This window comes from Muntiacus reevesi, chromosome 7 (assembly GCF_963930625.1).
Source record: "Muntiacus reevesi chromosome 7, mMunRee1.1, whole genome shotgun sequence".
Taxonomy (NCBI): domain Eukaryota; kingdom Metazoa; phylum Chordata; class Mammalia; order Artiodactyla; family Cervidae; genus Muntiacus; species Muntiacus reevesi.
The window spans coordinates 69244118-69260473 of NC_089255.1; the positions used below are offsets into that span (position 1 = coordinate 69244118).

Below are 16356 nucleotides of genomic sequence, written 5' to 3' on the forward strand. Positions count from 1 at the left end.
GCGTCAACTCAGCCTGGCACCGCTTCCTTGTGTCCACACGGCTTGTTCCCTCACCCCATTCAGGTCTCTGCCGAAAACCACTGGCAAGGAAAAGCATTTCCTCATGACTGCCCCATCACTCTCTTACACTCTACATTGCTTTATCATTCTTCATAACCATTATAACAACCTGATAGTATATCATCTATTTATTTGTATGCAAGTCTTGTCAATTAAAATGCAAACTCCAGGCATGCAGGAATCTTATGTTTCACCACTATATCCACAGCAGCGATTCAGCAATGCTTGACATGGAGTAAATGGTCATTACATGTTTGTTAAGTGAAACAATGAATGAATGGCATTCCTTCCCAGATTAAAATTATCCAATGGTTTCCCAATGCATTTGGAACAAAATTCAAATTCTCTGCTCTTGCATGCAAAGCCTTTAATGTTCTAGGCCCTGTCAACTTCTCCAATTCTGTTCTGTCTCATACTTCTCCCTTGCTCCTTTGTATCATCTTTCAGTTCCCAAATAATAGAGCCTTGAGGCCTGTGCATTAGTTGACCTCTAAACCAGGGGTCCCTGTTAATCCCTCTCTTTGAATTGTGGTCTTCTTCTCATTCAGATTTCAGATCATAGATTATAGATCTCAGGTCACAGAGGCCATCCTTGACCTTCTCATACCCAACATTCTATCACTGTTTACAGTGTTCACACTCCATGAAATTACACTATTTATTTATGTGCTTCCTTTTACTGACGTCTCTCACTAGCAATAAGCTCCATGAGGGCAGGGACTTTATACACCTTGTTTGATGCAATGTGTCTGGTGTCTAGCACATGTCTGACATATAGAAGTGACCCAATAAGCATTTTGAATAAAAGAATAAATTTGCAAAGTGGGTAGGAGAATCACAGACCTCATCAATGCAAGGAAATAAATAGCAACAGTAGTTTTCAAAGAGTTTGAATTGATTTACTTTGTATTGCTATTTCTTCTTAAGGGACATGGGTGGTTTTATCATAGCCTCTTGATTATTGATTATCTTTTCTGAAGATAACACCTCAAAGAACATCCATGACCACCATAATATATTTCTAGGTATTTGTGTCAGGAACAGCATGCTGCTGACAGATCAATGTTCTGGTGCCTCAGGGCACTTACTGTATTTTCCTGAAACATTTCGCTTGTATTCATGACTGATCTTTACTTAGAAGACACTTCCAATATTTGAGCTGTAAGAATTTTTACCTCCATACCTCAGGGTATGTTATTTAATATGATGAAAATAATTAAGTACATTGGAGAAAACTGCAAAATGGAATAATGTATTGGAATTGAAGAAAGTATATTAGACTCCTTGATTAAGATTAAGGGTTTGTAGCTAAAACTTTTCTAAATTATAACTTCTCCTGATTCATAATTCATATAATTAGAATTATTCCCTAGAGTTAGTTGATAATTTCCATATTTATTAAACAGTGATAAACTGAATTCCTTTTGTTTAGGATGATTGCCTTTTCCTCAGTTTCTATGTAGGAATATATGTAATTCTTGGTGTTTGTCTTACCAGTTAGCACTGGAAATGGCAGAGAGAATTGAGACCCAAGAGATGAAATAAAGCCCAAATCCTCCAGTGTCTATGGGCATAGGGTCTCATAGTACCAGGGGCTCACAAGATGAGAAGAGGGTTAAGGTAACCTCTTGGCTCAGCTGGTAAAGAATCCGCCTGCAATGCAGGAGACCTGGGTTCGATCCATGGGGTGGGAAGAAGGGGAAGGCTACCCACTCCAGTATTCGGGCCTGGAGAATTCCATGGACTGTATAGTCCAGGGAGTTGCAAAGAGTCGGATATGACTGAGAGACTTGCACTTTCATTTTGGGATAAAAAGAATAAGAAAAGCCTCAATGACAAGCTGACTTCTCCTATCTCTTTTGTTAATTTTATTCTTATGTTGTCATATGACTCAGGTGTTATGGTGTGTGGGGGTGCATGGAGAGGGGAGCTGACCATCAGAGACAATTGTGTAGTGGGACAAGGGACTTTCTCTTTCTGGAATAAACCTTACTTGGAATGTTTACTTGGAGTAATTGCAGAGAAAACCACTGTCTTATCCCATGCTGTCAAATGGGCACCAATAAATCATAAAACTCCAAGATCATGAGAGCCAAATCTGATTTTGTCTTCTCTTCAAGATGTTCCAGAATTCCAATGAGTCATGACAACTGAAGAAAAAAATATCCCTCATAATTAATGAACCCTATATCAAGTCTTAGGACTTCCTAGGTGGTTCAGTGGTAAAGAATCCACCTGCCAATGCAGGGGATGTAAGAGACACTGGTTTAATCCCTGGGTTGGGAAGATTCCCTGGAGGAGGGCATGGCAACCCACTCCAGTATTCTTGCCTGGAGAATCCCATGGACAGAGGAGCTTGGTGGGCTACAGTCCATAGGGTCGCACAGAGTTGGACATGACTTAAGCGACTTCTCATGCACACATGCACACATCAAGTCTTTAACACCAGCTTCATAAACTGTAATTTTCACATATGCGTGTGGCCATGTAAATAGACCTGAAGGACCGGGGGCATTTCACCCTTCCCAAAGACTGGCCAAAGTTCTTCCAGACATACCTAGAGCTCTGAAACACAGCTGATAATGTAGTTATCTTCAGAGTGTCAGTATCTTTATGTCATGAGATAACATTAATAGAAGGGTTTTACCTGCGTGGCCAGAAGGATCACAAGGAGGTTTTGAGACTCAGATATGTCCCTACCTCCTGTTGTCAGCTGGGATAAGTCATACTGGAATGTGACTATTTCCCTGGTCATCTGTCCCACTGGAAGGCAGAGATTGATTTTTGTTTGCTTTTCAACTCCAGCATCACCAGTGCTTATTCGAGTACCTGACTAAAAGAAAGTGTGTAGAAAGTATGTGTTGAGCAAATGAATGAATTTGAAAATCAGGAACTGGGTGCAGTGAATCTTCAAGAGTTTACAATTGAATGAGTCTGAGGTAAGGTCAGGAGAAGGGAGGAATGGATACCAAAATTTTTAGGGAAACAAGACAGGAGGGACCTCCATTAAATACCTGCTCTGTTCTAACACTTGAACTGACTGCTTCATCAGGATTTAGAGCAATCACTCTTTAATCAGAAGGGTTTAGATCTGTTTTAAGAGTTCAGTACAAGCTCTTTCACCTGAGGTTCTGAAGATTACTTTTTGTAAATAAAAGAGGTTTGTAAATCACTGTGGGGTAGGGTCAGAATTCCAGCCATTTGAGGTAGGGGGAGATTCAAGATCTCTCCCTGTCTTCATCCTAATGCCCCTGAGCATTCAAGAGCAGAGGAGACATAAAGGCTCCACTCGTACCACCTGCAAAGGGGTGGCACGGGGGTTGGGGGGAAACTCTGGCTACCACTCTGGACTTCCACTCAGGTCTGGGAGGTCCCCTTTGTGCTTGAGAAGATGTACTGATGTGGTCTAAAAACACTCTGCCTTGAGTCAGAGTAGAAGATTCAAGCTGAAAAAGATCATAGCCTGGTGAATTCTGAACTATTAAAAATTCTAACCAAATAGAATCGTTGGTTTAAAAAATAAAATTGTAAGCAGAACTTCAATAAACTGAAAAGATGAAAAGGACGGTGTTGAGACTGAAGGGGGAAGGGAGGAGTACCCTCTGTTTAGGTTTCTTCTCACTGCCCATCCCCGCCAGACCCTAACGTCCACCCTATCACCCTTCATTGTACAGACTTGGAGCTGGAGCCAAGGATGTAAAATGTCCAAGGTGGTCCAGTTGGTCTGAAGAGAACAGCTAAGACGCCCAGGGGTCAGGGAAAAGAGCTAACCTAGAGCCTGGCACACCTCCCTCCCTACTCTGAACAGTAGAACTACAGGAGGGCTTTAATGTCGCCAGCATGTCATTTTTACTTCTCCCCTCAAAGAAAGAAAGATTTATAAAGCAAATCTGATAGGACTTTTTTAAAAAAACCCAGATATCAACCTTTGTATAATGGGCACAAGACTGGAAAAGTTACATGTTAATTAAATCAGTTAAAATGAGATTCAAGTATTTTGAATGCAAATCTTCAGTCCTTAAAGTTCATATTTCCACACACTGGGTTTTCCCAAGGCAGGGACCCCCTCATTCCCTCACCTGTTCCAGAAGACGGAGGAGTGACAGATCCTGGGCTGTCGTCTTCAGGCTCTGAGACGGTGACCGTGGGGACTGTGTCAGGACTCGGTTTCAGGCAGACATCTTGCTTCTCAGGGGTCTTCTCTGGGGTAGCGGTTTCAATAGAAGGCTCGATTTCAGTCAGCGTGATCTTGACAGGGGCGGCAATCAGAGGGGCACTGCGCTGTTCTTCAGAGATATCATCTACATATGGCGCAAATGTTGATTCTTCAAATAAATGGTCCTTGAGGATTTTCCCCTCCACAGGAACTGGTTTCTCAGCCTCACGGGTCTCTTCAGGCCTTATTGAGATTTCAGTGTCCTTATTCTTAAAGTCCAAGTCTTTCTCTTCCAACTTGGGGTGACATTGCTCCTGATATTTCACCTCCTCTGGCCTAGTTATGTCAATGTATTTATAGGCGTCTGCTTTCATCTGGTCCAGGGGGTCTGCTAAGATCTTGTTCACTTCAGCGGACTCTGCTGGAGTCATTTCTATTCCAGAATCAGAACTAAATAAGCCACGAGGCTCTGTCCCAGGCACATCTGGTAAGGAGGGTCCGGGGGAACGCAACTCCTCAGGGCTCTCTGAAGCAGTGATGTGGCCGTTTTCTTTCTGAAGAATTCCAGTGAAATACGTGGCATCCTCCCGAGGTGGGTAATAGATGTCAGAAATCAGAGATGTATAACACATTCCTTCCCCATCCTTTGCCACTGTTGAAAAGGTATGATCTGTGGCCCTGGAGACATCCGATGCACCTGTGAATCAACACAGCAGTAGAGAGTGAGGGGGTGCCTGGCTTCATGTCTCCACCTGCCTAACCCACCACCCACCCTGGCCTGTGCAGGCACAGCACCCTTTCTCCTCAAGAACACAGAGTTCCCTCAGACCACTCTCCTGTTGTTTTTCCTTGTCCCCAGGATAGCCCCCAGCACTGGCATTTTTCTGGCGGCAGACTGCATGAGCTGCCACATCTAGAGAAGTTGGAGACAGACCCCAGAGAACTAGAAAGTTGATTCTCAAAATCTACTACTTTAATATGCAGTGATTGGTTCTTACTTGGTATTAGTCAACAGAACCCATCTTTGTATCTAAGGCACTACTGACTCTTTAAACAGATGTGGAAATATAAGTTAATTCAGGTTTGTAAATATAACAATAGGATAGTCCACTGGGGAGAAGGGCTGCTCAGTGAGCTTGGAGAAGGCTCAAGAACTCTCTGGTCCAGTCCTTTCATTCAGGGACTCCTGATCTACCTGGATTGATGCCATCTCTTCTCTTGTTAAAGGTACTCAGAGAAAGAAACTCCTAGTTTTCTGGTGGCCTCCTCCCAAAGTGGTATCACCTTAACAGAGTGCTTCCCTTCTTCTCCAGTTTTTCCCTCGTTTTGTTTTTCTCCTCAGCTACCCACCAATGACTGAGGTTATTTGCCTTCCAGTATGTTCAAAATGCCCCACTGAGAATTTCTTGGTTCTACTGGTGGTACCAAGGGCAAAGCAAAAGTTTCCAAGGTTGAGTCTACAGAATGTTTTCACCTGGCCTTCATTTTATTTATAAACCAGTCAAAATACTCATTAATAGCAAGGAGAAGAAAGAAACGCTTTATTATTTTTCTGTGCTGTAAAATACTGTCAGAGGGGAAGAAAGTAACATTTATTGAGAACTTGTCACTTAAGCGACAAGTAGGATTTTACCTGATTCTTTAATGTTCTAAATTAAGCCCCACACTCTCAAGAGATCACACATACACACACATTCAACCCTTAACACATACTTAAAGAATATTACAGATTAGGGCACCAACTCATAGAAGGAGTAACAGTAACTATTAGTAGTAACAGTAGTAGTAATATTACTAACTAATACTTGCTATGTGTCAGACAGTGCTAAGCTTTCATTACTACTGACTCATTTAGTCATCAGAGCAACCCTAGAGGATAGGTACTATACTTAGCCTCATTTTACAGATGAGGAAATGGACGAACAGTAGGGCTGAATGACACACCAAAGCCCACAGAGGCAGGCAGAGGCAGAGCCAGGGTTCAAACCCAAGCAGTCTAGAAGTCAGATAACCTCCTCTAGCCTCCTTTGTACTTCCGTAAATGTTTGTGAAGTTTTTCCTTCTTAAGTAATTTTGAATCAGTTCTATTACAAGTACACTTAGCAATTTTCTTTTCCAAGCTATCTTCTTGGTTATATGAGCATGGTTAGTCTAAGGGAAATGGAAAAGCACAGAGCCTCTTTGCTTCCAGCACTCTCCTGCCTCAATACCATTGCAAGAGCAGCTTTCTTTCCTTGCAATTCTCTTAATCCAGGTACCTATGTACCTAAACCCTTCACTGCCGAGTCTTCACTCAAACGTCACCTTCTTAAGGAAGGCAGATTTGACCACTCTGTCTCAGGTTGCAACCCCCTACACACCCTAGCAGCCCTGTCCCTCCCTACTTTTCTCTTTATTATTCCTTAACACTTGTCTATTCCTAATAAATCACATAATTACCTTATTTGTTCATTACTTATTTAATGATTGTCCCCCCTCTTTTGCTAGATATATTCCACGAGGGCAGGAATCTTTGACCATTTTGTTCACTAAGGTAGCCCAAAATCTAGACCAGGTCCTGGCACATAGTAGGTACTTAATAAATATTTGAAAAATTAAAGAAAGAATCTTTAAAGTTTAGAATAAAGCATAAATAACAGAATGTGAGAAGACACGTGGGAACATTCCCCTACATTGCTAACGACATTCACTTTATTCAACAAGTAGCCTAATTTTGTGAGCAACAGACCAGTTTAAATCTGTTCATTTCAGATAGTCTTCTAGATATACTTCCTTCACCCCTGCTTTTCCAGTTAGATAAAAACAAACTCAACAACAAAAGGAATGGTAATAATGACGAGTCTTATTCCCTACCACACACATAGAACACTAAAGAAAAAGCTATTAAATTTAAATCTATGTGTGCACACACACACCTTTATCCTAAGATATGGGCTTAGCCTATATGTAGACTTGGATCAGCCTTGTCTAACTCAATGAAACTGAGTCATGCTATCTATGTAGGGCCACCCAAGACAGACAGGTCATGGCGGAGAGTTCTGACAAAATGTGACCTACTGGAGAAGGGAGTGGCAAAACACGTCAGCATTTTTGCCTTGAGAAGGCAAGATGAGGAAGTGGTTTGCCATTCCCTTCTCCAGTGGACCACGTATTGTCAGAACTCTGTCCATATAGTCAAAGCTATGGTTTTTCCAGTAGTCATGTATGAATGTGAGAGTTGGACCATAAAGAAAGCTGAGCACTGAAAAATTGATGCTTTTGAACTGTGGTATTGGAGAAAATTCTTGAGAGTCCCCTGGACTGAAAGGAGATCAAACCAGTCCATCCTAAAGGAAATCAGTCCTGAATATTCATTGGAAGGACTGATGCTGAAGCTGAAACTCCAATACTTTGGCCACCTGATGCGAAGAACTGACTCACTGGAAAAGACTCTGATGCTGGGAAAGATTAAGGGCAGGAGGAGAAGGGGATGACAGAGGATGAGATGGTTGGATGGCATCACCAACTCGATGGACATGAGTTTAAGAAAGCTCCGGGAGTTGGTGATGGATTGGGAGCCCTGGCGTGCTGCAGTCCATGTGGTTGCAAACAGTCAGACATGACTGAGCGACTGAACTGAACTGAACTGATAATGTAGACCACATTAGAGGCAGGGAAATCAATTCTCAGCTATTTCACAGCAGACATTTGGATCCTGAGATTCTCTACCACAATCACCTGGAAAGCTTTCATGTGTTAATAAGCAATTGTTAACCAGAAAGTAAGGAGGGGTTTGCTGCTAGAGGTAAATAGTCTGGATGTGTGGGGAAGTGGGGAGAAGATACTCTCCAGGGGAAGACACAGTAGATAGCTTCCAGGGCTGTCAAAGTCATTACCATCCAACTCTCCATCAGTACTTCTATTGCAGGGGCTACCACATGGCTTCTGACCCTTACCACCCATATCTGGCATGTTACACAGCCCTCTAGCCCACTGTCTTTTGCCACCAGTCATCACACTAAACACAACTGTCACCTGTTTAGCAACTGGCCCCAGGGCTCTGCTTTGCCTCACTGGATAATCCTTGAACCCTGCAGCCTGTCATTTGAGACGATGTGAATGCCACCTGGCCTCACAGCTCTGTCTCCACTATTCTACCCTCCACTCTAGGCATACAAAGCCCTTCACTATCTCACACTCATTCTACCAGCCTTTTTAGCCCTGTCTTACACTCTCCAATTCAAACGCTGAGCTCTGGTTAATACAAACTACCCACGACTTCTCCAACACCTAATATTTACAATCTATCTCCACATCCAAATATCCACCTTTTAACCTCAAGCCATGGGCTTCCTTGGTGGCTTAGTCAGTAAAGACTCTGCCTGCAATGTAGGAGACCCAGATTCAATCCCTGGGTCAGGAAGATTCCCTGGAGAAGGGAATGGCTACCCACTCCAGTATTCTTGTCTGGGAAATCCCATGGACAGAGGTGCATGGGGTTGCAAGAGTCAAACATGACTTAGCTACTAAACCATCACCAAAATGAGTTTGCCGACCACATCTGTCAAGACCTGACCCCTTCCTAATGTTCTCCCTTTCCTTTTCCATAGCACTTAATTATACTGCTTATGTCATATGTCCAATACATGACTTTGATATGTCTATGGTATTGCCTGCTAACCTGTCAGCTCCTAGAGTTTGAGACTCATGTTCTTGTACAATATATTGTTCATAGTAGGCACCCCAAAAAATGAATAAATGAATGGACCAATTAATCAATCAATGAGTAGACGTTCTATGCAACTACTCAGATCAAACTAAGACTAATTGATGAGAAGTTACAAAGAGGATGTTTTTAATCTCTTATGTGAGAGAACTGTCTAGAATTCAAGTTATCCAACAATGGGCTGGAGCTGAATTTCGGGAACAAGACTATTATGATCCCAGTGGCAGGCAGATGGAAAGAGGCCCAGCATCCATCTAGGCAGGAACCAGCATTTGATGGAAAGTTAGATAGGACAACAGCAGAAGACTCTTCCAACTGTCTATGATTTTTATATTAATTAGCTTCACCATAGTGGCACACAACTTCCTTTATTTCTTCTTTACCTGCACAGCAGAATCAATATAATTTTCCTGAAGGTGATGCCACAGAGAATAGGGGCTTCCCAGATATATAGTAATAATTAAGGGGATAAACTCTGGATCACATCAACATTACTAGAGAGACTATAAATAGAATCAATAATTGGGAAGAACTCCCACTCCTGAAACCCTCATCTTACTAGCTTCCTCTTGCCCAGAAAACCCAGCATAAAATTGAAAGGATGTCACATTCTACAAATACTACCAAATAGAGGAAGAGGGACAAAATCATTTGTGTAAGTCACACATTTTAAATGGGACCATGTCAAAACCCTCATAATATCAACAAATAATCTAAATACTTTGAATGTGGTCATGTCCTACTTCTTGTCCTATTTAAATTGAGCTAAATATCCTAAAAGATTCTCAAGGTTCAAAGAATTTGAAAATGTGTATACATTACATAGGGCCTATTAGATAGAACTCTGGAAAATGGAAAGTCCTTCTAGACAGTAAATTATGTGAGAGCAGAGTCCTGAGGGATCCTTGGACCTGGGAAGCAAAGCTGAGCCTCAAGGCTCAGGAAAGCCAATTAATCCTTGTCAGCGCTTCCTGCAGAGCTGGCAGCTGTGTGGACTGAGGCTGAGAGCACAAGCCAGTTGCCCCAGGCAGGAACCAATATTGTTACATTGTTAGATACAAATCCACTAAATAAAAAGGCTTTCCTTGTCTAGACTAGAAATTACTACTTTCTTTATATAACCAGGGATTCCTGGGAACATCTGACTTCCTCAGTCTCTGGCTGTTTCCTTGGCCATCTAGAAATCCGATTTGCATGAAGGCAGATGCACGTATACAGTTAAGGTGTAGACATACACATGCTCCTTCAGGAGGTGGCTGGACAGCAGCGCACAGCAAATTTAAAATGGGATTGATTTTCAAATTTCCATCTTACAAGTAATTTTTAGGGAAAGTACTTATAATAAAAGTTGAAGGATCCCAAGTCACTATCTCTAGTCAAAAGCTAAGTGGAAGAAAGCATGAAAATAAGCTAAATTAGCTGCCATAAAATTATGTGCTGATAAAATCAGGCTTTTGAATACACTGATGTCCTAGATCAAAAACACTAATCATGAGCTAGATAAATTCAGTAGTCTCCTAAATGGTGGGTGTTTTATTTTATCTTTTAAATTTATCTAGCCATACTAAGGAATAATGACTTAGTATTTGACTTTTCTCAAGGAAACTTTCAATCCACAAATCCTCATTCCTGACTGACTCATTCTCACCGAATCAAGCTCATTCAATTGCTAGCCTACAGCATAGGTTTGTTTTCTGACTTTACTAGTATCAGCTGTGAGACTCTGGGGAAGGTAGCCTCTCTAAGCCTTGTTTGGGGCTTCCCTGGTAACTCAGCTGGTAAACAATTTGCCTGCAATGCGGGAGACCTGGGTTCAAGCCCTAGGTTTGGGGAAATCCCCTGGAGAAGGGACCGGCTACACACTTGTGTATTCTGGCCTGGAGAATTCCATGGAGCCTTGTTTATTCAGTTTTAAAATGGGGCAAAGATAGTTCCCATGTTACTGGGCTGTTACAGGGATTAAATGAGATAATGCACTTAGCTCCTTTCCTGGCACATAGTACACACAGTAAATGAGAGCTGTGGGCTTTATGATTACCTCTGTTTTGCAGGGAGGACACCAGAATTTGCAATATATATCATCCATCCATTTGGTACTTTATCCTACCTATTGACATGATCAGGGTCTTTTGGGCCAGAAGGAGTTAAATATAGCCAGTCCACACTCATGTTGCCTTCTGGGGTCTGCCTTAGAACCCGAAGTCCCAAGAGTGCAAGGTCAGGGCTGTCTGCAGAGCTCCATAAGCAGGTGATTGGGTGTTAAGTATTTTCTAGTGATGCAACTGATGGATCCTGTGAGGAATTAGTAATGCCTGGTAATGCCTAACAAGTATGAAATGTTGAAATTTACAAAGACTTAGAAAAAGCAGGAGAATGTTCCATGCCTACTGATGAGGTTTCTCTCTTGTAGACTGAGCTCATTCTTACTCCTCAGGGTAGAGACAAGTCGACAGTGGTTTAAGATGATTCTCCTGTAACTCATAAAGACCCTCTTACTGCTCTGAAGTGGAAACACAGAAAATGCCAGAAACAAAGAATAGTTGTATGAAAAGGTTTTCTGAGCACAGAGCTCCATTAGAGAAACATCTTTTAAAAATAAAAACAAAACAAAAACCCCAATTATTGTTTAAATAGAGCCAACACTAAGAGGTATAGGTATATACCTATAGAGGTATAGGTATATAGTACCATTAATTTGAGAAATATTTTAGGGGAGGCATATGAAAACCTGGAATGACAGTGGGAGTAGGGTGAAAGATGCATGTTAAAATTCAAAAATTACAGACCAGAAACAAGTGACCTAGAGTGAATCTGCATTCACTTTTCCAAGAATCATTTGCCCTTAGACTGCCCATGTGATGGATGGTAGTAGCCCGCAGAGTGTAGGCAGTAAGGCTTTTTCCCTGAAACTCCCAGTCATCTTTTCTAAATGCTAAGAAATCAGCAGGCCCACAGTTACGGAGGCTGTGACACATCTGACAACAGAGTCATCTCTGAGGGATGGATATGCCGGGGAGGCACCAGGAGCCTCTATGTCACCTAGAAGCATTCTCCTTCTAAAATGAAGTACCCTGTGATTTAACATGAAAAATGGGTGCTGAGAAATTCAAGGACATCCATTCTTTAAAAAGTTATCTATGTGATTAGCTAATCAAGTAAAAAGGAGAAGATGAACTCGCATTCCCTAGCAAAAGACACAAAATCAATGCTGATGACATGCTCGGACTTTAAGAATATGAGTAACTACTCTTCCTTTCCCCAACTCACTGCCTTATTTAAAGCTTGCCTGCCAGAATAACAGATTTAGCTGTCGGAACTGCAAAATTAATGTTTAATAAAAAAATGATTCAGCAAGTTTTGGGTTTTTCCTCCTCTATGAAGAGCCAGGGCTTGCACTGCCTTGCAGAGTTATCCCTTTAGCAGAAAATTCTATAAGAGGAAAAAACTAGCCCAGCAGCAAACCACTGCCTAAGTTTCTCTGACAGTTCTCAGCAGGGTCTTAGACAGCATAACACTGCCAAGTCCTGAGATGCAATGGAAGCACAAGTTCTGATGAGCTTCAAAGTATGGGGACATTTTTTTTGCTTTGAACATTTTTGTGTTCAAAGGTATAAATGTGATTCTGCGGCCTTCTTGGGAGGGGACAATCTTTTCTGGGGAGGGAAGAAATATTTATTTATAATTTACTTAGATCTTAAGAAAAAGTTCTTAAAACCCTTCCTAGACTTCCCATTGCCTTTAAAAAAAAACACACCTTATTGATTTATAATTCACAAACCATAAAATTCACTCTTAAAATATACAAATCAGCAGTTTTTGTATATCCACAGAATTATACAACCATCACCATTACCTAATCCACCCACCTAATTTAGATATATTCTACTTTTAATGTTTTCAATACAGAAAAAGCTCTGAGTTACTTTACCATGCAAAGAATTACCTCTGGAACAACAAAGAAAGTTATCCCAACCTTTATATTATTTGTTGAAGAATTGTGCTCTCTGATTTCCAAATAGAAAAATAACTGTTCTTGGTCATATTTCCTTAACACTATGTGTATAGTGACAGTAGTGAAAGAAAAAAATGTGTACTATAAATTTCTGTTTACACTTTAATGGTGAGTTCTTTTGCTCCCTCCCCCCAACACACAATCATCTAATTAATCCTGATAATTGATCCTACATGACCTTTCTCCTTTACTTCCCATCCATGGCTACCTTCCCAGCTGGACCCTTATCACCTTCTACTTGAATCGGTGTGACAGTTTCCTCAGCATTCCACAGCTTCCAGTCCCGCCTCTTCCTTGTGCCACCTTGCACACAGCTGACACATCCACTTCCCTAAAACATCACTTTCACCATGTCACTTCTCTATTCCAAAGCCTTTGGTGAGTGTCTCTGCCCATCCTTTGGCTCAGAATTCAGGATCATCATCAGTGAGTGCCTTTGTGGCTTTATTTCTGAGTCTGCTCAAGAAACACACCTGTTCAAGCCCAGAAGTTGAATAAAATACTCAACTTCTATGCTTCTGTGCAAGCCCCTTTCCTCAACTGGAAGCCTCCTTCACTCCTCCTTAAATCCAAATAAAGCTTCTGGTGATTCCACACCTCCTGTAGGCAGTCTCCTCCTCCCACCCCACTCCTCAATGCTTCACTCCAAAGCCATGACCATTTGTTTGGGATTCACCAGCTTTTCTGCCTTTGTCACCAGTTATCTTTTTCTCTATACTGGTTCAGAACCATGTCTTATACTTCTCCATAACTGTGAGTCCCTTAGCACTGTGCTTAGCACATAGTGTGTGCTCAGTAATCACTGAATGTACGACTACCTCCATATTACTATTGGATTGAGTCACATTCAAGAGTTTTGGAATAAGCTTTACCATCAATCATACATTAATTCAATAAAAAAGATCTGTGGAACACTTAACCATATGCAAAGAACAAAAGTGGAGGACATTTCCCTATATACATAAGCTTTGAAACATAGTGCCACAAAAATTCACCACGAAGACATTGTTTATAACTGGAAGTTTGGGGCCCCCTTGCTGCTTGTGGCAGCAATGCTGAGGAGTGACAGTGTCTGATGGATGATAACAATTGGAAGAGAAAGGTCCCATATGGAACCCTGGCATGTTATATATCCTGATTCATCTTTCTGGTCAGGTATGGTATTTTCAGAAAAGAAGATCTGGAAGGGTTCCTTGAAGTTATCAAATTAAATCCCCTCCCAATCACAGGATCTCATCCACGAGATTCAGGATTGACCATCTCCCAACTTTAGTTTGAATATTTCCATTCATAGGATCTCAATGTTTGCTATGAAAACCAAATTATTAATTAATTAGTGTTTTTAGTTAAGAGCCTAGGTGCAGGGTCACATGCATGACTTTTAATACAGACTCCCAAAATTTACTAGCTGTGTGGCAGATTTCCTAATGCCTTTGTGCTTCCATCTCATCTGTTAATAATATCACCTCATAGAATTGTTGTGAAAACTAAATGAGATAGTGGAATCAAAGCACTAAGAATCATGCCTGATACACATTAAGGCTCATTATTATTTTTAGAATTGAACTTTATTCTCTACTGCTGCTTCCAGCCTTTAGTCCAAGGTTTGTCTTCAGAATCTATTAGTGGGAACAGACAACTCAAATAGTCAGAAAATAATACAGCACATAACCTCCCTAATCTATAAAGAGTTCCTAGAAATTAAGAAGAATAAGACTATCAGTTCATTTGTTCAGACAGTGAACAAAAGGTAAAAATAAACACTTTGCATAGAAAGAGCGATGTAAATGATCCTGAAGCATAAAAGTGCAAATTAAAACAATTCTAAAATGACATTTCTCCCGTATCAGATAGGGAAAAATTTTAAAAAAGTTTGGCAACACACTATTTGGTAGGGCTGAAGGAAAGCACTCACTCATTGAGAGGAGTCTGATAGGAGTCAAATATGATATAATCCCTACAGATGGCAATTTGGCAATGCCTGTCCAAAGTACAAATGCATTTACTCCTTGAACCGGCAATCTAACTTACAGAAATTATTCTGTAGGCATACCTACACGTGCATAAAATGAATATGAACATAGTTATTCATTATAGCGTGAAATAACAAAAGTTAGAATCAGCTCAAATATTCACTATCATGGCCTGGTGAAACCAACTATATATTTCAACACATATACTGAGTGGTTGCACAAAAGAATGAAGATTATCTCCATGTTCTGATATGGAAATATTTTCAGAGAAAAATGATTAAGAGAAACAGTAAGATATAGACTATGTGTTATAGATACAGCTTTTTGGACACAGATATATAAAATGCTAAGCAAAGGGGGAAACAAGAACATATGTTTGTATTTGTTTGTATCTTCATAAAAAAACACTGGGCAAATAAATACTCAAGAAACGAATTATTAGCCATGGAAGTGGGGCAGAATAGAGAGTAACAGAAGTGGAAGGGAGATTGTTCATCATGTACTTCTTTTAAAATTTTATTTTCTTCTTCCAACCAAATGAATGTATTACTCTTTAAAATATCAATTTCATTTAAAAATGAAGAAAAAGAACACAATGTGGGAAGACAGTAGTAGTGTTGCACAACTGTGATGCAAACCCCAACCCAGCTTCCTTCTTCCACAGGACAGATATCCAAAGATGTGAAGCAGATGTGTCTCCTCCTTAGTTCTCATGGCTCAGGTTAGAACCTTCTTCATTTCCCCTTTCACATGTTTTGTTTTCCTCACCCTGGGAGCTCCTAAGAGACACGAACTGTACCTTGTGCCTCACTGTTTCTCTCATGCTAAGCACACTTTCTGGCACATAGGTTTTGCTTGGTAAATACTTACAGAATACATCAATGCATGTTTCCAGATTCATCATACCGGTTTCAACCAGGGGATGAACAATACTTTGTCACTGTCCCTCTAAAAATCTGACCCAGCCCTGACTACAAGAGACAATTTCCCTTCACAGTTTTGATTCTCTTAACTTAAATTTTCTATTTTTTCCACAAATTTTTATATTTCCTGCCCTGTACTATTTATGTAGCATTTGTAGCCAATTAAAATATATGGGTATATAAACTTTTTAAAATAATGCATAATTTCAAATTGTACTTTTAGCCACAGCACTGAGTGCATTTCAAAAGTCTGACTGACATTAAAGTCAGATGAAAAGAATTTTCATAATTGCCTATGACCTGCTTCCAGCGTTTAAAACAGACTGAAGAGGCTACTAGGAAACGAATTTACCTCAGTCTGGAATAATCCATGAGATCAAGATAAAGCTAGAATTAGGGTGTCTCATCAGAATGTGTTTTATAAAGGGGAATCTATGTCCAAACAACCTTATAAGGGTACCATCAGCCCATACTGTGTCTTGACTAGAAAAACCCGACAGATGTCCTTCATCTGATAGACACAGACC

At 40.7% G+C, this 16356-nt stretch overlaps 1 protein-coding gene across 1 annotated transcript in view; it reads right to left on the reverse strand.

Moving 5' to 3' along the window:
* Positions 1 to 16356, reverse strand: part of RTN1 (reticulon 1) — a 240725-nt gene that overhangs the window by 113282 nt on the left and 111087 nt on the right. Inside the window, exon 2 of the mRNA XM_065940613.1 lies at positions 4140 to 4913. Coding sequence (XP_065796685.1) covers positions 4140 to 4913 — 774 coding nt within the window. The remainder of the gene's footprint in view (positions 1 to 4139; positions 4914 to 16356) is intronic.